This window comes from Harmonia axyridis, chromosome 2, assembly GCF_914767665.1.
Source record: "Harmonia axyridis chromosome 2, icHarAxyr1.1, whole genome shotgun sequence".
In the NCBI taxonomy this organism is placed as follows: Eukaryota; Metazoa; Arthropoda; class Insecta; order Coleoptera; family Coccinellidae; genus Harmonia; species Harmonia axyridis.
The window spans coordinates 52,537,745-52,561,751 of record NC_059502.1 but is presented as its reverse complement, the minus strand read 5'-3'; the positions used below and the strand labels follow the sequence as shown (position 1 = coordinate 52,561,751).

The following is a 24,007-nucleotide window of genomic DNA, read 5'->3' as shown; positions in this document are numbered from 1 at the left end:
TCGCTGTTTGATAGGTACAATATGGTTATCGTTCATTTCATACACATATATTGAACAAAAATTTCTTTATAAAAATGCAACATTCAGAAACTGAAGATAACATTCGATTATATTGTTTCAAAAATAATTAAAGAAAACAATGATGTAAAAGCATTACCTTTCTGTACAGTCGTTGTACAACTTTTCGAAACTGAACTCATATAAATGATCCAAAGACATCTTTTTAGCTTTAAAATTATCTGTTCTGTACTTCACCACTGTTAAACTGATACTAAGCTAGTAAGCGTACCAACACACTTAAGTACTCAAATACGTCATGCGCGGATCCAGGACCCACTTTTGGGGGGGGGGAAATTCTAGATTCTTCCGCCATTTTGGGACGTCATTTTTTTTTGCCGTTCATTAATATGGGTTTTCACAAAATGCATTGAAGTTGGAATGAATAGAATAAAAAATGTCCCCATTCATTTACTTGTATTTTCACATTATAAGAAGTAACAAAGTGTATTAATTTTTTGATATTTTCCATTTCACTTGTGTTCAGTAGGTTATGTCATTTAATCATGGAAAGATACAAGCTTTCACTTCAAAATGGACCACTTTTTACTTCAAAATGACACTAGGTTCATTCAGCATGAAAGAAACCGAATGGATTGAATAAAACTCCAAATCAGCTTTTATACAGGGTGTTCCTAAATTGAAGGATGGGCACCCAAACTCTTTGTTTTCCATATACAGGGTGTTGAAGTTTGATTTTTTCAAGTTTTTTCTCATAGCACCTGTCCTTTACAAGATATTGACCTTGAATTTGGCATGGATATTCTAATTTAAAGTTTTCATTATGTAATGAAAGTAAAAATTTCAAACTATTCTCTAGTACCTAATACTCAGAAAAATCCAAATAATAACGAAGATCTAGTTAGTAAGGTATGATATAGCTATGAATAAATTTATTATAAGTGGCACTCGCCTTTCAGGCTCGTACCACAAACTTCCACACTCGCGAGAAATGTTGGACTTTCCCCACTTGTTGCACAATATACTAATCTATCATAGAGGAGAATAATAAGATTCAGATGACGAGATTCAGTTGAAAACGACATATTTAGTAGTTTGCTCCCATTTTTATCGAGTATTTTCGTTAAGCAGAATTTCAATTTTGAAATTCTACATATCGATATTTATTTTAGAGCATCAAATTCGATATTTTTTTAATATTTCGCATCATGAATTCGACCACACGAAACATATTATGATCTAGTTGCATTAGTCAAAAATTCTGATTTATCGTGACCAGAACCTGTTGAAACCACCTGTTGATATTTGAAAGCAGCCGTTGAATAATATTAATATTTTATTGTTTTCATTTATTTCTGGAGCTCTCAGCAATATTGAGTCATAACTTTTATATCGATGTCCAGAAATTCAAAACAGCTACATAGGTATCGAAAATATTCGATATTTATTTTAGAATGTCAAATTCGATATTTTTTAATTTTTCGCATTATGATTTCGATCACAGAAAACCTATTATGCTCTAGTTCCATTAGTTGAAAATCCTGATTTATCGTCACAATATTCAGTTAAATACGACATATTCAGTAGTTTGCTCCTATTATTATGGAATACTTTCGTTATTAATTATAATATATATTATAATTTCAGTTTTGAAATTCTACATATCGATATTTATTTTGAAGTATCAAACTACTCAAACTGATTTCGTTCTTTAGTTGAACGTTTCGAAATTCAACCTAAACAATGTGAAAAGAGAATATGATTTTTATTTTCGTTCAATTATATCTGATTTATTTTATCACTCTGGTAAAAATAAATATTTTAAAAAAGGGTTAAACTGTCGTTTCTTATTTGTTGTGCAACGATTTTGCACGCTTCATTCCATGTTACGCTACTGGAATTTTTGAAGACGCGGTAATTTGTCAATTAATCGTTTCATATCGTGTACTTTCGGTCGGAACGCAGATGCGCGTTTCTGGAGAGAATTTTCTGAAAGATTTTCAATGATGATTGAGACTCCAGCAAGAATAAGTACCTCAGATTTAGATTTCAGTCATTATTAATTTAATTTGAGACTCGGAATCTTATTTATCGGCGAGAATTGTGTCGGGATTCTCGGTAAGTGTTAACATGAATATTAGTATTCAACAAGTAATAATCTCACCAGAATGAATCAATTTAATTTGAAACAGTAGTTTTTTTTTAGAGTCATCCATCTTGTCGAAACGTATTTCAGGTTTGGTAGAATTCTTTTTGTGTCAAATAATGTCAGCAAAACTCCTTCTCAGGTTTATTTGATAATAAATGTAATGATTTCTTTGTAATTTCTTGGTTAGAAATCCGAGAAGGAGTTGTAAATTCAGTTAACATATTCTGATATCATTTTTGTTCATTTTCTCAAAGCACCTCCCGTGGGATTAGAACGAAGAAAACCTCCCGTGGGATTGGAACGAAGAAACCTCCCGTGAGATTAGAACGAAGAAACCTCCCGTGGGATTAGAACAAAGAAAACCTTTCTTGGGATTGATAGATATCAAGAACTACTTCCTTGAGATACAGAATTTCGAATAGTACGTATGTTAGACCACTTTAGTTCCTGAATCTGAGAGAATACCTGCGAAATACCTGGCATTATCACAACAACTTCGTTGAATGGGGATTGGAGTACTATAGCTTCCTGATAGGAATTGGTGTTCAGAAGGCTGAAGATAGTTTACAGAAGTGGTTCCATTCTAGTAGCAGAGTGGCTCATTTAAAATCGTTTTAAGTTAAGTTTCTATTTTATTATTTGTTTGGAGTGAAAAGGATCGATCATTGTATATTTTAATTTTATTAAATTTGTAAAAACCTGGGTAGGAGTTTTGTTGCCAAATAAGCCAAACCACCCCTAGAAATTAGTCCTCAGAGTCTCATGGGCAATTGTAACGTTACAGTTGACAGATACATTCCAAGAATTATTTATCTGATAATACATTAGATAGTTAAAATTTTTAGAATGGCCATCAACCTCATTAGGTAAGTCATTATAAATATGACAAATAAATATTTTAAATATTTATTCAGCACCGAACGTGAGCGAGGCTACGGGAAGATTTATCGAAACGTTTACATACTTGACAGACAAAAACTCAAGACGAATAATCAAAAAAAATATTAAACGAAAAGAATGGATAACTGAAGGCATAATAAAATCAATTAACGAGAAAAATAGTATGTATAAAAAAATCAAATCGGAAAAATGTATGGACGAGAATCTCAATGAGAATTATAAGAGATATAAAAAACATTTAGAAAAATTAATTAAAATCGCTAAAATAAATTATTATGAAAACGAAATACAAAAACATAAAAATGACCCCCAATAGTTGTGGAGGGTCATAACAGATAAAAAACTCAATCAGCAACAGATTTCCTCAATTATGCAAGATAATATTACATTAACGGAAAGAACTAAAATAGCGGAAACTTTTAACGCGTATTTTTCTAGCATAGGCACACAACTGGCAAATAAAATAAAAAAGAAAAAAACAAAATTTAATAATTCAGAATCACCTAACCAACTCAAGTTAAATTTTGATCCTTGTGATGAGCAAGAGATATTGAAAGTAATAGAGTCACTAAAAGCGAATAAATCTCCAGGTATTTATGGTATCCAAGTGACACTACTTAAGAGAATTGCCAAAAGTATAGTCGCTCCCCTTAGGTTTCTAGTGAATTTCTCTATGCAGACGGGTATGTTTCCGGTTTCTTTAAAAACAACACTGTAGGATTTCACGTATACCTACTTATGCGTTTCGTCCCTGGCACACACACCGGACTCATCAGTGTGACTTTGGTATAATTGTGTGTGCCGTGTCACAGACGCTTGGGGAATTTATTATTATCGGGAGCCGCCGGGATTCGAACCCGGGACCTGGTCGCATCTCGGTCCGTGAGTCTACCTCTTAACCTCTAGGCTACCGAATGCTGTGTATATAGTTGCTATGTGGAGCTTTATGACGAGCCGCCACATGACTCCCTCCCCAGTGACGGAGGAACGAAACTTATGCGTGTTACGAGGTCATCGGTGCAGCTGGGTGATTGCCGCCTAATCAGAGCTGCACCTCGCAGGCATCGTACGGACGGTGAATGCCGCCTATTCACGTCCGGCATACCGCGGCAGACCAAGGAGCACGTATTGCACGTCATGGGAATGGGCGTCTAGAGTTCCGTTTGGAAATTGCAGATATATGGGAGCTACGCATCAACCTTCTGCTTTCCAGGACACATCGTTTAGATGGCCATTCCCATCACGTCGGGCTTGCTTGCTGTGACGACGGAAACACGAGGCTCGGCGTGCCATCGGCTCTAGTGTCCGATGGACACCCCAGTAGCAGTAACGTTGAGCGGGGCAGTGAGTCGCCTCTGCGCTCCAACGCCGCAGTTTTCCGCCATCACGTCGGGGTCACCAATGTAGCGAGTCGTTCTCGAGCTAATATTTAGGTGCGCCCTCTCCCGGGGGTATTGTGTTTCGTCCCGAGATCGCTGGTGGACTCATCGGTTAGGCTATCCAGCGATCTCTGCCTAAGACACACCTTCCCACCCATCGGGTGAGAAGTGAATCGGTTGCTTTGCGTCGACCCCTTTAAATCCGCCGGGGCCGATGTTGTGTGGCGCATTACGACCATGGCGCCATCTCTGAGCAAACCGAGTCACTACACACCCCCTCACCAGTAACCAAGACCCTCCTGAGGAGGAGGTACGCAGGTGGTCCCAGGGGGGAGAGAGCGCTTGCGTGCTGTGATGACGGAAACACGAGGCTCGGCGTGCCATCGGCTCTAGTGTCCGATGGACACCCCAGTAGCCGTAACGTTGAGCGGGGCAGTGAGTCGCCTCTGCGCTCCAACGCCGCAGTTTTCCGCCATCACGTCGGGGTCACCAATGTAGGATTTCACGTATACCTACTTATGCGTTTCGTCCCTGGCACACACACCGGACTCATCAGTGTGACTTTGGTATAATTGTGTGTGCCGTGTCACAGACGCTTGGGGAATTTATTATTATCGGGAGCCGCCGGGATTCGAACCCGGGACCTGGTCGCATCTCGGTCCGTGAGTCTACCTCTTAACCTCTAGGCTACCGAATGCTGTGTATATAGTTGCTATGTGGAGCTTTATGACGAGCCGCCACAACACTTATAAAACCAATACACAAAGCAGGAGATAAATCGTCCGTAAATAATTATCGCCCAATATCACTAGTATCAAATATCTCAAAAATATTTGAAAGAATAATACATAATAGAGTCACGAAGTTTCTGGAAGGGTGCAAAATTTTGAGTGAGAGGCAGTTCGGTTTTAGGGTCGGGAAATCCACACAGGATGCTATAGCGGCACTAACAGGTGAAATATATAGATGTCTGGATATGTCGAGACCATGTCTGGGTGTGTTCGTGGATTTAGCCAAAGCCTTCGACACGGTCAGTCATGACGGATTGCTTGACACTCTGAGTGCATGGGTGTCGAGGGTAGTCCACTCAACTGGTTTAGAAGCTATCTGATAGGTAGAAAGCAATGCGTCCAAGTTGGAGAATCGATAAGCTCACTATCAGACATACATTATGGAGTGCCTCAGGGAACAATATTGGGCCCTGTTCTTTTTAATATTTACATTAACTCGATGTTTTCATTGCGCACCAGGGGGAAACTATTTGCATTTGCGGACGATACTGCAGTATTTTATGAGGGAGATAGCTGGGAACAACTAAAGAGTATGGTAGAAATGGACTTCAAGGACATAATTCAGTTTCTTAATTATAAGGTTTTAACAATAAACAAGCAGAAAACAAAATTTATGCTGTTTTCCAATAGCTCAACTGTGTTGCCTGAGTATAGAACGTTAAATGTTGAGGATGACTTCACAATTCATTCAGCAGATCATATAAAATATCTAGGTGTAATATTGGACCCATATTTGAGATGGAATTTTCAAGTCGATAACGTTGTGAAGAAAATTCGGAAAATGATACCTAGATTCAGGTTTTTTAAAGAATTCTGTAACCCTCAGTTGTTGAGAACATTGTACTTGGTTTTGGTTCAACCCCTTTTGGTATATGGCCTACTTGGATGGGGAGGGGTAGTGAAACATTATTTACTTAAGCTCGAGGTAACACAGAAATGGTTGTTAAAGATAATATACAATAAACCATATCGCTATCCGAGTGAAAAACTGTTCCAAGAATCTGCTGTTATGAATCTTCGACAGCTGTATATGCTCGTGCTTGCTGTGCATCAATTTAAAAACATTTCGTCTGCGGAATTTAACGAGCATTTGCATGGAACGCGACACAGAGGACGAATGATTTTAATACCTAGAACAATGAAAACCATAGGACAACGATCGCACACATTTTTATCCCCTCGAGTGTACAATTACATACCAGCGTGTATTAAAGCAAGTAATAGCTTAAAAATTTTTAAATTAAAATTGAAAACGTGGATAGGAAACTTAAGTTCTCAAGAAGTTACGAATTTGTTGGATATTAAGAACTCGTATGTCCATACCTGAAATGTTGGGGGGAACCTTGGTCACAACAGCGGATTAATTGCATATTGGGCTCCTGATGCCTTGTAATGTGGTGTTAATAAAATGTTGTGTATATAGTCTATTAGATATTTGAGTGTATATATATTGTGTACATGAAGAGTAGAACAAATAATTTCAATGTAGATGCCTCAAACAAGGTGCCTACGCACCTTCGAGGTAAAGAATAGTTTATTGATTTACCTTTGTATCCATATTTAGGTTGAATTGTACTCAAATATGTTTGGTATAAGAAACTGTACTCTGAAAAATGTTTTAATTTTGCTCAATAAAACTTATAATAATAATAATATACCTACACACATTAAGAGTACCTAAGTCAAACTTTTGTTGGTTATCTGATGACGCCACGTTCATTAAACCATTATTCAACCCTTAATTACTACACAAAAATTTTGTAACATAAGTACTACGGTGGGTCAATTTGACCCGATTTCTAGATAGATATTAACAAAAGAAAACAAACGATATTTTTACATTTTATTCGGGAATAATAATTTTCAAACATTAATTTTTAACTCAAGTATTTTATTCGGTATTTTTGCATAAGGGGCAAACATTTATGGCACATTCTTTGCAAATCTGTTTTTTACACATCGAACAGAAGGTGTTTTTTTTTCGATGGACAAATGGCACATCTCTTTCTTTTCGAAGTTCCTACCCGAGGCTGAGGCTCTAGTGGATGGGAAATCTCAAAATCAAATATGTTCGCTGCTAAATTTCGAAGTTTGAGTGATATCTTAGGGTTAGATATCCTGGTTACTACATGTGATCTACACAACTCCTTGGCTAATGTTTTCAGGAAGTCTATTCTCGTTAGTTCCTTTCCGGTGGGTGAAAGCTGATAAAGAACTCTGGCATTCACTCCAGAAACATTCAAAATCATGTGAAATATTGCCATTGGCCATCTGCGAGTTCTTCTTGATGTACTGTAGTTTGCGCATTTTTGATCTAATGCGTCTACGCCAGCCTTCGTACTGTTGTAAAATAATATAATATCTGGCTTCTTGCTTTTTTCATCAACTTTATCATCTGAGTGCATAGAGGATAATAAAATCACAGATTTGTTTTTCTTCGGAACATGAGCAACAATCGTCAAATCAGAAGTGAACCCAAATAGGGAGCTTCCAATTTCCTTTCCTCTGGACGGTAGAAATTCTGGTGGAATGAAAGCTTTATTTTTCCTCAAAGTACCTACTAACGTCAACTTCTCTTTTTTCAGGGCATTTGCAAGTTCTAATGAGGTGTACCAATTATCGGTAGTTATATTTCTATTGGACCCTTTCACAGGTTCAATCAACCTCATAACCACTTGTGTTGGAAGGGATAGTTTCTCTCCTTTTTCCAAACAAGCCTTACTTGGTGTCTGTTTTCCACAATATATTTCCGTGTTCACCATGTAATGTGTTTTTGCATCTGCTAAAACCTGTATCTTGATCCCATATTTAGCAGGCTTACTTGGCATGAACATTCGGAATCCACAGCAACCTCTGAATGGAACTAGCATTTCATCTATCGTCAAATGTAGAAAAGGAGAATAACAACTCTTTGAATTATGGACGAATTGATTAAATAACTCAGATATTGCGGCCAACTTGTTTTCCTTCAGTCTTTCCTTCCTTGTACTATCATCATCGAATCGAATACAGGAGAGCAAGAAAGAAAACCTTGCAAGTGACATAGTGCACCTGAATATGTCTCTGCCCGTTCCATCATTGGCCCATAGAGATCTGAGATCCTCATGTCCTGATTTAAGAATGCCTGTTAAATAGAGCAGACCAATGAAAGCCTCTATCTTCTTGGTCTGTATTATGAATGAAGGAAGCAGAGAACTGCGATCGGCAATTTCTCCTTCTTTTGAACATTTTATATTTCAGTTGCATATTCTGTATTTTGGAGTTTGTATGTTTTGTGATTTTCTTGAGCATTGCGTCCGAAAAAATTAGTTTCCAGGCTTGCAAAACTGTTGAGAGTGGATTTTTTTTTGCGTCTCCCTTCAAGCCAGGCATTATTGTATAAATATTTTTCTTTTGGGTTTTACCTCTTGTTGGTGCATTTTTCGACCATTTCGTTTTGTCTTTGCCATAAAAAGCTTGACGATTATATTCGTCAACTTCTTTAGTCTTTCTCTCTGCACCTTCAGATTCTTGTTCATTATCATGCCATTCAAGTTCGCTATCACTGTCATGTTCGCTTATTTCTTCATGATCACTCTCCCCAGGTTCACTCCTATCTCCTTCATCTAGAATAGCTTCAGTAGCAGCTACTCTGTCTTGCACTTCGAAAATATTTTCATCTTCTTCTGAATTTTCTGTGGAATTACAATCCTCCCAGAACTGTTCATCTTCAACAATTTGTAGGATTTCAGCTTCATTGAGTGGCCTATTCATACTGTAGAAAAAAAAACAAGATCAATGAATTGATATTGATATAAATTTGGAATGATTCATTCATCCAATTGAATATAAAACGTACCTCATATTCCATATAACACTACCGTTCAAACTACGCACGGGTCAATTTGACCCAAATACAGCAATATCAGCAAACAGGGAACGCACACAGCTCGAATAACACGTCAGAACAGAGATTATGTAGGGCTAGGGAATACTAGAAGAATTACCCCACTACTCACACGCGAAACTAAGAATTTCGGCTCGTCGTCGTGTGGGTCAAAATGACCCGTCCGTAGTGACTAAGGGTTAACTTTCTAATAGATAACATAGGTATCCATAAGAATTTGTGAATAAACTAAATTAGGTCCTGATATCAGCAACTAAATTCTTATTGTTCAGGGGTCAGTGATAAATAAATACCACGAAAAAAAAATTATAAAACGAATAAACATTTTAAAAAAACTTCAAGAAAAGCGTCTAACTTTTTCTGCTTATCTCATCACGTTATGGTCATTGAAGCATTATTTAATTATTTACTGATAGATAGTTGAATAATTCTCATACTTTCTTCTTAAAGTTATTCAACTATCTGTTTGTAATTGAAAAATGGATTAATAATTTTTTATGCATGATGTTATCAGATAAGTCACTATTGTTTGATGACTTCTTACAAGTTTTTTAAAATGTTCATTTGTCAAGCTATTATGGCTCATGAAATGGCATTTAATAATAACTTACCAATAGATGGCTGTAATTCGCTGTTTGAAAGGTACAATATGGTTATTTTCATTTCAAACACATATATGTATATCTAAATACATATTAGACATTCGAATAAAATTTTTTCCTTTTCAAATTACTCGATTGATCCTAGATAAATTTTTCCGATGAAAAGCTACAATGAGTTGTATTATTTACTTCTTGTCACAAATTTCATAGTTTTTATATTTCTCCTCAATGAAAAAGGTCACAGACATAGACAAGATAATTGTCTTGAGTCTGAATGAAAAAAACCAACAATAAAACAATCATTTATCTTTTCAGAGGCAATTATGAATTTCTTGTATAAACGACCTCAAACTGTCTTTGGATTATTATTGGATTTCGTGTTTAAACACCAAATCTTGCGTGCTTCAGGTAATTATCAAAAACTGACTGCACATATTTCAACCATCTTCAATCAAATAGACCGATAGTAGGAGAAGCTCACACGCGAATCAGCTCAAAAAAAACAGTAGGAGTGGCCTTTATCTGTGACTTCAAGGCTGTGAAAATTTTTGATTTACTTCTCGGAAAACAATTTTTTCATTTTGTTATATTTTATCCTAATTCTAAATAATACTGTGGATTGGCTTGGTTTCTACTTGTTCGAAATTCATTTTAAATCGAAAATTAAATGACAGTCATTATATTTCATCTTTTTTTTTCGTATTCCTGGTACTGTATGCATAATGGAAACTGTTTTGGAGGAAGCCAACCTTATGGTCATCAATATACATACCGGGTGTAATAGGATCATGGTACACACCCCTTATCTCCCTTAAATTTGAAGGTTATAGATTGAAATTTAGGATAATAATAATAATAATAATAGGTATTTATTTCCAGAATTGTATGTACATTACAAAATGATAAAAATAAGTCACAAATTCCTTACAAAAAAATAAATCAATGAACTAATATATCTATGATATTTTTACATGACAAAAGACTATAAATTCATTTAAAGAATATGGTTCACATTTAATTAACAGTTCGAATAATTGTCTCTTGAAGAGTTTAATTTCTTTAATTGATCTTATTTTTCTAGGTAAATGATTGAACAGTTTCATACTGATTTAGTAATTATTACGCTCTGTACTCGTTAGTCTGTGAATAGGTAATAGATATTCAATCATTATCCTGGTAGGATTCACATTTTTACAATCCTGAAAATAGGAATTGTTCTCAAACAAAAATAACAAGAGTTTATAGATATATAAACCAGGGGAAATTTAATGAAGGAAACATCACTCTTAAATTAAATTTCCCTGTTGGTTTCTTCTTTATTATCTTCTTCATTTTCCTCTTCACTTTCAACACTTTCTTCATCTTCTTCATATTCTTCATCACTGTCCATCTTGTCGAAACGATGTATATTGACATTCTGCCAATTTGTATCGAAGATAGTGAAGGTACCTTCGAAAATTAACGTTGTCCTACACATCGGACAACATTTGGAAGAACTGGAGCACCACCTGTCGATGCATTCTTTGTGAAAACAATGCCTGCAATCGGTTAGGTACAGTTCTCCAGTCAACCTACTCAGACATACGCTGCAGTCTTCCTCAAAAGTTATACCCCTAGGAAAAAAAAAGTACATATTAATTCGCTGTTTGATAGGTACAATATGGTTATCGTTCATTTCATACACATATATTGAACAAAAATTTCTTTATAAAAATGCAACATTCAGAAACTGAAGATAACATTCGATTATATTGTTTCAAAAATAATTAAAGAAAACAATGATGTAAAAGCATTACCTTTCTGTACAGTCGTTGTACAACTTTTCGAAACTGAACTCATATAAATGATCCAAAGACATCTTTTTAGCTTTAAAATTATCTGTTCTGTACTTCACCACTGTTGAACTGATACTAAGCTAGTAAGCGTACCAACACACTTAAGTACTCAAATACGTCAGGCGCGGATCCAGGACCCACTTTTGGGGGGGGGGGAAATTCTAGATTCTTCCGCCATTTTGGGACGTCATTTTTTTTTGCCGTTCATTAATATGGGTTTTCACAAAATGCATTGAAGGTGGAATGAATAGAATAAAAAATGTCCCCATTCATTTACTTGTATTTTCACATTATATGAAGTAACAAAGTGTATTAATTACATATCGATATTTATTTTGAAGTATCAAACTACTCAAACTGATTTCGTTCTTTAGTTGAACGTTTCGAAATTCAATCTAAACAATGTGAAAAGAGAATATGATTTTTATTTTCGTTCAATTATATCTGATTTATTTTATCACCTTGGTAAAAATAAATATTTCAAAAAAGGGTTAAACTGTCGTTTCTTATTTGTTGCCAGATACATTCCAAGAATTATTCATCTGATAATACATTAGATAGTTAAAATTTTCAGAATGGCCGTCAACCTCATTAGGTAAGTCATTATAAATATGACAAATAAATATTTTAAATGTACCTACACTCATTAAGAGTACCTAAGTCAAACTTTTGTTGGTTATCTGATGATGCCACGTTCATTAAACCATTATTTAACTTTCTAATAGATAACAGAGGTATCCATAAGAATTTGTGAATAAACTAAATTAGGTCCTGATATCAGCAACTAAATTCTTATTGTTCAGGGGTCAGTGATAAATAAATACCACGAAAAAAAAATTATAAAACAAATAAACATTTTAAAAAAACTTCAAGAAAAGCGTCTAACTTTTTCTGCTTATCTGATCACGTTATTGTCATTAAAGCATTATTTAATTATATATATATATATGTATATCTAAATACATATTAGACATTCGAATAAAATTTTTTCCTTTTCAAATTACTCGATTGATCCTAGATAAATTTTTTCGATGAAAAGCTACAATGAGTTGTATTATTTACTTCTTGTCACAAATTTCATAGTTTTTATATTTCTCCTCAATGAAAAAGGTCACAGACATAGACAAGATAATTGTCTTGAGTCTGAATGAAAAAAACCAACAATAAAACAATCATTTATCTTTTCAGAGGCAATTACGAATTTCTTGTATAAACGACCTCAAACTGTCTTTGGATTATTATTGGATTTCGTGTTTAAACACCAAATCTTGCGTGCTTCAGGTAATTATCAAAAACTGACTGCACATATTTCAACCATCTTCAATCAAATAGACCGATAGTAGGAGAAGCTCACACGCGAATCAGCTCAAAAAAAACAGTAGGAGTGGCCTTTATCTGTGACTTCAAGGCTGTGAAAATTTTTGATTTACTTCTCGGAAAACAATTTTTTCATTTTGTTATATTTTATCCTAATTCTAAATAATACTGTGGATTGGCTTGGTTTCTACTTGTTCGAAATTCATTTTAAATCGAAAATTAAATGACAGTCATTATATTTCATCTTTTTTTTTCGTATTCCTGGTACTGTATGCATAATGGAAACTGTTTTGGAGGAAGCTAACCTTATGGTCATCAATATACATACCGGGTGTAATAGGATCATGGTACACACCCCTTATCTCCCTTAAATTTGAAGGTTATAGATTGAAATTTAGGATAATAATAATAATAATAATAGGTATTTATTTCCAGAATTGTATGTACATTACAAAATGATAAAAACAAGTCACAAATTCCTTACAAAAAAATAAATCAATGAATTAATATATCTATGATATTTGTACATGACAAAAGACTATAAATTCATTTAAAGAATATGGTTCACATTTAATTAACAGTTCGAATAATTGTCTCTTGAAGAGTTTAATTTCTTTAATTGATCTTATTTTTCTAGGTAAATGATTGAACAGTTTCATACTGATTTAGTAATTATTACGCTCTGTACTCGTTAGTCTGTGAATAGGTAATAGATATTCAATCATTATCCTGGTAGGATTCACATTTTTACAATCCTGAAAAGTACTGTTGAGTACCGTTGATTACTATTGGTTGAGAATCAGACACTAAGCGGCGTGGTTGAAACAACTGAAGCGGTGCTTACACAGCGATGAGGAAAACAAGGGGAAACTACCTCATTAAGACTCCCTAGAAATCGTCATGGCTCAGAGAAATGACAGTCAACAGTTCACTAATCATGGTTTTCGGATGCCAAGATTCGGCAGGGGAAGAGATGACATAAACAGCAGGGCTTCCCAGGTCGTCAACTGTTTGTTGAAAATATACAAATCAACTCTTAAAATTGCGACATGGAACGTAAGAAGTATGTACGAGCCTGGAAAGTTAAGAAACATAGAGCAGGAGATGGTGCGACTAAAGATTGATGTTGTTGGAATAAGTGACACAAGATGGATTGGTTCGGGTGAACTTAGTACAGAAAATGGACGAGTTTACTACTCTGGCAATGATGACACTCAACACCGCTATGGAGTGGCCGTAATTCTTGACAGAAACGTAGTAAAATCAGTAACAGGCTTCATACCAATGTCCGAAAGAGTTATGTTGCTACAACTGATGACAACTCACGGAAAACTAAACCTAATACAAATTTATGCTCCTACAGCTGACAAAAACGAAGAAGAGTTAGAAAACTTTTATAGTGACCTTCAAAAGACATTACGACTAACTGCATCTAGAGATATAACAGTAGTTATGGGTGATTTTAATGCTAAAATCGGCGAAGGAAGATGTGACTCTACAGTAGGGCAGTACGGACTTGGTGTACGCAACGAGAGGGGCGATCGTCTTGTTGAATTCTGTCAAGAAAATAATCTTGTGGTAACGAATACGTTTTTCAAACTTCCCAAGAGACGTCTGTATACATGGAAATCACCAGCTGACAAAGACAACAACATCGTCAGAAATCAGATCGATTACATCCTAATAAAACACAGATATCGAAACGCAATAAAAACGGTAAAAGCTTACCCTGGTGCGGACGTATCATCTGATCATAATCCTCTTATTGCTAGGTTTCAGTTACAGCTAAAAAAGATGCAAAACAAGCATAAAGTTGATAAACTAGACATAGAGAAACTAAAATGAGAAGAAATCAGAGAAAAACTTAAACAACAGATCAACGCAAACTTAGAAAAAGCCACCACCAAATCTCAGCAAAATGAGGAAAGCGCAGAACAACAATGGCAGTTCCTTGAAACAGCACTTATAGAACCAAGTAAAAAGGAACTTATAACAAGCAAACATAAGAAAGAAGATTGGATGACAGACGGAATCTTGGAGTTAATGGATGAAAGAAGAAGATGCAAGTCAAATAACAACATTCGATACAAGCAGCTACAAATCCAAATAAGGCGAAAAATAAGAGAAGCAAAAGAAACATACTTCTCTGATAAATGTAAGGAGATAGAAGATTTACAAAACAAGTATGACAACTTTAATCTAAACAAGAAGGTCAAAGAGCTCGCGGGAATGAATAAAAGAAATACTTCAAATATACTCCTCGACAAAGAAGGAAATATCATAATGGAAACTGAACAAAAACTAGAGCGATGAAAGGAATACATAGAGGAATTGGAATGGAATGGAAAATACCCCTTCAGAACATCAAGATGGAGATGTGGGACCTGAAATAACTAAGTGCGAGGTTGAACATGCACTGGAATCCATGAAAAATAAGAAATCTGCAGGCCCAGACGAGATACCAAGTGAGTTACTTAAATTAATTAACGACAAAAACATGGATATTTTGGTGAGTTCATACAACACAATTTACAATACAGGAATTATACCAAAGGAAATGTTAACATCAACATTCATATGTCTACCGAAAAAAGTTAATGCCAGAGAATGCAGCGACTACCGAACCATAAGCTTAATGTCACATACATTAAAAATTCTCCTTAAAATTATACATACCAGAATACGTTCCAAACTAGAACTGGATATAAGTGAGAGTCAATTTGGCTTCCGAAATGGGGTTGGCACAAGAGAGGCATTGTTTTCTCTCAATGTGTTGACTCAGAGATGCCTGGATGTTAATCGCGACCTCTATATCTGCTTTATAGACTATAATAAAGCTTTTGATAAGGTAAAACACGACCAACTTATAGACCTTCTTAAGAACAAAAACCTGGACAAACAAGATGTAAGATTAATTTCAAATCTGTATTACAACCAACGGGCCACAGTAAAAAATGGGCAGGAAAGATCTGAGGAAGTGGAAATAAAGAGAGGAGTCAGGCAAGGTTGCATACTGTCGCCCTTGTTGTTTAATGCGTACTCGGAGCAAATTATACTAGAAGCCTTGGAAGGTGAGACAGCTGGTATAAAGGTGAATGGAGTCTTGATCAACAACATCAGATATGCTGACGATACCGTAATAATAGCTGACTGTCTGAAGGATTTAGAGAGAGTTATGGACAAGATATTAAGATGTAGCGGGAAGTACGGACTTTCTCTTAATGTCAAAAAAAACCAAGTTCATGAAAATTAGCAAGAACAATGACACAAACGAAATACTGCTGGTTGGAGGTCAGCAGGTCGAAAGAGTAAAAAGATACACTTACTTAGGAACACTTATAACAGAAAACAATGACTATACCGCAGAAATAAAAACTAGAATAGAAAAAGCTCGTTCCAACTTTATAAGAATGAAAAAAGTCCTGTGCAGCAAGGATCTGACATTGCATCTCAAACTGCGATTGGCAAAATGCTATGTACACAGTGTGCTCTATTATGGGGTGGAAGCATGGACGCTAAATGCAGATGCAATGAGGCGTCTTAACTCTTTCGAGATGTGGACCTACCGAAGAATTCTGAGAGTTTCGTGGAAGGATCGTATCACCAACATCGAGGTGCTAAGAAGAATCGGTAGAGAAAAAGAAGTTGAACGTACCATCAAGGAGAGAAAGTTACAATATTTGGGACACATAATGCGAGGCGAGAAGTACAATATCTTACGATTAATAATGCAGGGGAAAATAGAAGGCAAAAGAGGCGTAGGAAGAAGACGAATCTCATGGCTGAGAAATCTGAGAGAGTGGTTTGGATGCAGCTCAAAACATCTCTTTAGAGCCGCTGTCTCCAAAGTCAAGATAGCTATGATGGTTGCCGAAATCCGCCGCGGATATGGCACTTGAAGAAGAAGAAGAAGAAAATAGGAATTGTTCTCAAACAAAAATAACAAGAGTTTATAGATATATAAACCAGGGGAAATTTAATGAAGGAAACATCACTCTTCAATTAAATTTCCCTATTGGTTTCTTCTTTATTATCTTCTTCATTTTCCTCTTCACTTTCAACACTTTCTTCATCTTCTTCATATTCTTCATCACTGTCCATCTTGTCGAAACGATGTATATTGACATTCTGCCAATTTGTATCGAAGATAGTGAAGGTACCTTCGAAAATTAACGTTGTCCTACACATCGGACAACATTTGGAAGAACTGGAGCACCACCTGTCGATGCATTCTTTGTGAAAACAATGCCTGCAATCGGTTAGGTACAGTTCTCCAGTCAACCTACTCAGACATACGCTGCAGTCTTCCTCAAAAGTTATACCCCTAGGAAAAAAAAGTACATATTAATTCGCTGTTTGATAGGTACAATATGGTTATCGTTCATTTCATACACATATATTGAACAAAAATTTCTTTATAAAAATGCAACATTCAGAAACTGAAGATAACATTCGATTATATTGTTTCAAAAATAATTAAAGAAAACAATGATGTAAAAGCATTACCTTTCTGTACAGTCGTTGTACAACTTTTCGAAACTGAACTCATATAAATGATCCAAAGACATCTTTTTAGCTTTAAAATTATCTGTTCTGTACTTCACCACTGTTGAACTGATACTAAGCTAGTAAGCGTACCAACACACTTAAGTACTCAAATACGTCAGGCGCGGATCCAGGACCCACTTTTGGGGGGGGGGGGAAATTCTAGATTCTTCCGCCATTTTGGGACGTCATTTTTTTTTGCCGTTCATTAATATGGCTTTTCACAAAATGCATTGAAGGTGGAATGAATAGAATAAAAAATGTCCCCATTCATTTACTTGTATTTTCACATTATATGAAGTAACAAAGTGTATTAATTACATATCGATATTTATTTTGAAGTATCAAACTACTCAAACTGATTTCGTTCTTTAGTTGAACGTTTCGAAATTCAATCTAAACAATGTGAAAAGAGAATATGATTTTTATTTTCGTTCAATTATATCTGATTTATTTTATCACCTTGGTAAAAATAAATATTTCAAAAAAGGGTTAAACTGTCGTTTCTTATTTGTTGACAGATACATTCCAAGAATTATTCATCTGATAATACATTAGATAGTTAAAATTTTCAGAATGGCCGTCAACCTCATTAGGTAAGTCATTATAAATATGACAAATAAATATTTTAAATGTACCTACACTCATTAAGAGTACCTAAGTCAAACTTTTGTTGGTTATCTGATGATGCCACGTTCATTAAACCATTATTTAACTTTCTAATAGATAACAGAGGTATCCATAAGAATTTGTGAATAAACTAAATTAGGTCCTGATATCAGCAACTAAATTCTTATTGTTCAGGGGTCAGTGATAAATAAATACCACGAAAAAAAAATTATAAAACAAATAAACATTTTAAAAAAACTTCAAGAAAAGTGTCTAACTTTTTCTGCTTATCTGATCACGTTATGGTCATTAAAGCATTATTTAATTATTTACTGATAGATAGTTGAATAATTCTCATACTTTCTTCTTAAAGTTATTCAACTATCTGTTTGTAATTAAAAAATGGATTAATAATTTTTTATGCATGATGTTATCAGATAAGTCACTATTGTTTGATGACTTCTTACAAGTTTTTTAAAATGTTTATTTGTCAAGCTATTATGGCTCATGAAATGGCATTTAATAATAACTTACTAATAGATGGCTGTAATTCGCTGTTTGAAAGGTACAATATGGTTATTTTCATTTCAAACACATATATGTATATCTAAATACATATTAGACATTCGAATAAAATTTTTTCCTTTTCAAATTACTCGATTGATCCTAGATAAATTTTTCCGATGAAAAGCTACAATGAGTTGTATTATTTACTTCTTGTCACAAATTTCATAGTTTTTATATTTCTCCTCAATGAAAAAGGTCACAGACATAGACAAGATAATTGTCTTGAGTCTGAATGAAAAAAACCAACAATAAAACAATCATTTATCTTTTCAGAGGCAATTACGAATTTCTTGTATAAACGACCTCAAACTGTCTTTGGATTATTATTGGATTTCGTGTTTAAACACCAAATCTTGCGTGCTTCAGGTAATTATCAAAAACTGACTGCACATATTTCAACCATCTTCAATCAAATAGACCGATAGTAGGAGAAGCTCACACGCGAATCAGCTCAAAAAAAACAGTAGGAGTGGCCTTTATCTGTGACTTCAAGGCTGTGAAAATTTTTGATTTACTTCTCGGAAAACAATTTTTTCATTTTGTTATATTTTATCCTAATTCTAAATAATACTGTGGATTGGCTTGGTTTCTACTTGTTCGAAATTCATTTTAAATCGAAAATTAAATGACAGTCATTATATTTCATCTTTTTTTTTCGTATTCCTGGTACTGTATGCATAATGGAAATTGTTTTGGAGGAAGCTAACCTTATGGTCATCAATATACATACCGGGTGTAATAGGATCATGGTACACACCCCTTATCTCCCTTAAATTTGAAGGTTATAGATTGAAATTTAGGATAATAATAATAATAATAATAGGTATTTATTTCCAGAATTGTATGTACCTACATTACAAAATGATAAAAACAAGTCACAAATTCCTTACAAAAAAATAAATCAATGAACTAATATATCTATGATATTTGTACATGACAAAAGACTATAAATTCATTTAAAGAATATGGTTCACATTTAATTAACAGTTCGAATAATTGTCTCTTGAAGAGTTTAATTTCTTTAATTGATCTTATTTTTCTAGGTAAATGATTGAACAGTTTCATACTGATTTAGTAATTATTACGCTCTGTACTCGTTAGTCTGTGAATAGGTAATAGATATTCAATCATTATCCTGGTAGGATTCACATTTTTACAATCCTGAAAATAGGAATTGTTCTCAAACAAAAATAACAAGAGTTTATAGATATATAAACCAGGGGAAATTTAATGAAGGAAACATCACTCTTAAATTAAATTTCCCTGTTGGTTTCTTCTTTATTATCTTCTTCATTTTCCTCTTCACTTTCAACACTTTCTTCATCTTCTTCATATTCTTCATCACTGTCCATCTTGTCGAAACGATGTATATTGACATTCTGCCAATTTGTATCGAAGATAGTGAAGGTACCTTCGAAAATTAACGTTGTCCTACACATCGGACAACATTTGGAAGAACTGGAGCACCACCTGTCGATGCATTCTTTGTGAAAACAATGCCTGCAATCGGTTAGGTACAGTTCTCCAGTCAACCTACTCAGACATACGCTGCAGTCTTCCTCAAAAGTTATACCCCTAGGAAAAAAAAAGTACATATTAATTCGCTGTTTGATAGGTACAATATGGTTATCGTTCATTTCATACACATATATTGAACAAAAATTTCTTTATAAAAATGCAACATTCAGAAACTGAAGATAACATTCGATTATATTGTTTCAAAAATAATTAAAGAAAACAATGATGTAAAAGCATTACCTTTCTGTACAGTCGTTGTACAACTTTTCGAAACTGAACTCATATAAATGATCCAAAGACATCTTTTTAGCTTTAAAATTATCTGTTCTGTACTTCACCACTGTTGAACTGATACTAAGCTAGTAAGCGTACCAACACACTTAAGTACTCAAATACGTCAGGCGCGGATCCAGGACCCACTTTTGGGGGGGGGGGAAATTCTAGATTCTTCCGCCATTTTGGGACGTCATTTTTTTTTGCCGTTCATTAATATGGGTTTTCACAACATGCATTGAAGGTGGAATGAAGGATTATCAGACCAGGATAACCTCATTCGTCTTGATAGAGCACTCAAGGGAAAAGCTAGGGAAACTGTTAAAGCTCTTCTAATATCTCCAAGCAATGTTTCAAGGATAATCAATATGCTCGAGATGAATTTTGGTAGACCTGAATGGATTGTTCTATCTCTCATGGAAAAAGTGAAGAAAATCAGCCCTGTAAAAGAAGACAGTTTGGAATCCTGTATTTTTTTCTCAAACGCAGTTACTAATATGGTGGTCACGATGAGAAATGTTAATTCTTCACTATATTTGTTCAATCCGGAAATGTTAGTGAATATTGTTGAAAAACTTCCCACCATACAAAAGTACAACTGGGGAAAATATAAATATCAGAAAGATTTACAGGGAATACCAACATCCCTTGAAGATTTTGCAAATTGGTACGAAGAAGAGGTAAATTCTATGGCTTCTACAAGTAATCCATTCCAGAGAAGTAAACACATGTCAAGGAAAGAAACAGTTAGTTTTTCAAAAAAGTCCGAGCCGAGAAAGGCAGAAAATTCCAAAGTTTGTGTATTTTGCCAGAGAACGAATCATAAAATAGAGGAATGTGGTGAATTCATAGAGAAGACTATACCAGAAAGAAGACAATCAGTTATGAATTTGAGATTATGTTTTCTATGTCTCCAATTGGGTCACATGGCTAATAAATGTTTCCTCAGAACGAGATGTGGTATAATGGGTTGTAAAGGAAAGCATAGCAGTCTTCTTCATCTGGCAAGAGATCCAAACAGCTCATATCCAACTTTACAAGATAAAACAGCAGCTTCGAGTGAATTTTGTGCGAAATTGAACGATGTGGATCAAAAAACTCTGCTGAGAATAGCACCAGTTATACTTCGTGGGCCTTATAATGAAATCAAGACATTTGCCTTATTCGATGAAGGCTCCACATGCTCGATGATGGATGAAAATTTAGCTATGAAATTGAACCTCTCTGGACCCATCGTTCCACTCCGTTTTCAATGGACAAATAACATTACCCATTTCGAGGATGAATCGAAAATGGTTGATGTTGATATTTCTGCCGACAGCAATAAACAAATCTTCTATAATCTGAAAAATTTGAGGACTGTTAAAAACTTGAGTATACCAAACCAGAAAATCAATGTAGATCTTTTGTCTCAGAATATCCCACATTTGAACCGGAAAATTCTAGAGACCGTGGAGAATGCAACTCCAGAAATTCTCATTGGCCAAGACAATTGCGGACTAATTATATCACGTCAGGTCATACAACCAAAAATGAATCAACCTATAATGTCCAAATCCAAATTAGGTTGGACTATTCATGGAGCACTCACTGATTCAACTGATGGAAATGAAATGAATCATGCAACTCTTTGTTGCCGACATATTGAAGATGATGAACTCCATCGTATGGTGAAAGATAGTTTCAAGTTAGAAGCTTTCGGAGTGAATGAAAAAATCATCAGCTCAGTAGAAGATCGCAAAGCACTTGAAATCATGAATAGCACAGCTAAAAGAATTGGTAACCGTTGGGAAATTGGACACCTTTGGAGAAATATGGATGTCGCATTTCCTGACAGCAAAGTAAACGCACTCAACCGTCTTTCCTGCATGGAGAGGAAAATGAAGAAAGATTGTGAATTCGCAAAGCAGTACCGTGAGAAGATCCAGGATTACATCAACAAGGGTTATGCAAGAAAATTAGAGTTAGAGGAGATTACAGAAAATCCGAGAAACTGGTTTTTACCACATTTTGCAGTGTGGAACGTCCATAAGCCCGGTAAAATTAGACTTGTCTTTGACGCTGCTGCAAGATCATTTGGATATAGCCTCAATGACTTTTTACTACAAGGTCCAGACTTTGTTCCTTCCTTGGTTTCCGTTTTATGGCGCTTTAGGCAGGGAAAAATTGCATTTAGTGGGGACATCAGGGAAATGTTTCACCAAGTGTTAATAAAAAAGGAAGATCGATGTGCTCAACGATTTCTTTGGCATGATGAAAATAACCTTGGTGGAATTCCGGATGTTTATGAAATGAATGTTATGATCTTCGGTGCCGTGTCTTCTCCATCCGTAGCCCAATTCATCAAGAACAGGAATGCTGAATGTTTCGAAGATAAATTCCCTGGAATAAGCAGAGCAATGAAGAGACAACATTATGTTGACGATTATTTGGATTCATGTAGCACATACGAGGAAGCTATTCAAAGAGTACGAGATGTAATTTATGTTCATAATCAAGCTGGTTTTGAAATGGTGAAATGGATTAGTAACTCCAAGAGGGTTCTAGAATCAATTCCAAAATGTCTTCGTGCTGAATCAGAAAAAAACATTAAAATTGATTCACAAGAAATCAAAAGAGTTCTTGGATTGTCTTGGTCTCCAGAAACTGACCAATTCATATATTCGCTGAACTTTCACAAAATTCCTATTGAAAAAACATCAGGATCAATAGCACCAACGAAACGGAAGGTCTTGCGGATCATCATGTCAATATTTGATCCTTTCGGGTTTTTGGCAACTTTGATCATAAAGGCGAATGTGTTTTGTGATGCGCGTGATAAGGCTTATTCCTATGTTGCTTACTTCAGAACAGAAGAAAAGGAGGATAATACTGAAACACATGTCTGCTTTGTTACTGCTGAGTATAAAGTTGCGCCATTGACTCATCAAATCATACCCAAATTAGAGCTACAAGGAGCAGTGTTGGCATGCAGACTATCCAAGAAAATATGGGAAGAAGTTGAACATAAAATTCGCGAAACACATTATTGGACTGATTCATTGGTGGTACTTAAACAAATAAGATCCCAGTCGAGAAGGTTTCCTATGTTCGTGTCATGTCGAATAGGAGAAATCCATGAAAATGCAGATGTTTTCCAGTGGCACTGGGATCCTTCTGAAGAAAATGTAGCAGATCAGGCTACCAAAGAATTGAAAAATATCGATCTTAAACAAGATGGAGATTGGTTTAGCGGACCATCGTTTTTGGGAAAACCAAGGAAATAATGGTATTGTGAGGGTGGCAAAAATTCAAACGAAGAAAGGCATTTATAAAAGACCTGTTACGAAGCTGTGCATCCTTCCGACCACTTAGTGAAGATTTAAGTTCTTCACAGGGGGGAGAAATGTTAAGGCCAAATTCATTTTTTAATTTGACAGACGAGTGAACAGGAAATCAAGGGAGTTTAGTTTTTTGATAGTTCTGAATTGTCAAGTTTTCAAATAAAAAAGTTATTGAAGAATTTCACATTTGAATTTACACCATTATTTAACTTTCTAATAGATAACAGAGGTATCCATAAGAATTTGTGAATAAACTAAATTAGGTCCTGATATCAGCAACTAATTTCTTATTGTT

The 24,007-nt window shown here is 35.1% G+C and overlaps 2 protein-coding genes across 2 annotated transcripts; both read left to right on the top strand.

Annotated features, from left to right (window-relative positions):
- Nucleotides 1-13,777: 13,777 nt before the first annotated feature.
- Nucleotides 13,778-15,190, top strand: LOC123673407 (craniofacial development protein 2-like). The gene is made up of 2 exons (XM_045607892.1): nucleotides 13,778-14,689; nucleotides 14,753-15,190. The coding sequence occupies exons 1-2, from the start codon at nucleotides 13,778-13,780 to the stop codon at nucleotides 15,188-15,190; spliced, it is 1,350 nt and encodes a 449-aa protein (XP_045463848.1).
- Nucleotides 15,191-16,287: 1,097 nt separating this feature from the next.
- Nucleotides 16,288-23,655, top strand: LOC123673406. Its single transcript, XM_045607891.1, has 2 exons — nucleotides 16,288-16,583; nucleotides 20,634-23,655. The coding sequence occupies exons 1-2, from the start codon at nucleotides 16,288-16,290 to the stop codon at nucleotides 23,653-23,655; spliced, it is 3,318 nt and encodes a 1,105-aa protein (XP_045463847.1).
- Nucleotides 23,656-24,007: the final 352 nt, after the last annotated feature.

Coding starts and splice junctions, on each gene's coding strand:
- LOC123673407 (XM_045607892.1), top strand. CDS start 13,778: ATGGCTCAGAGAAATGACAGTCAACAGTTCACTAATCATGGTTTTCGG. Junction 14,690..14,752: donor AGATGCAAAACAAGCATAAA/GTTGATAAACTA, acceptor CTTAAACAACAG/ATCAACGCAAACTTAGAAAA.
- LOC123673406 (XM_045607891.1), top strand. CDS start 16,288: ATGAAAAAAGTCCTGTGCAGCAAGGATCTGACATTGCATCTCAAACTG. Junction 16,584..20,633: donor CACATAATGCGAGGCGAGAA/GTACAATATCTT, acceptor CATGCATTGAAG/GTGGAATGAAGGATTATCAG.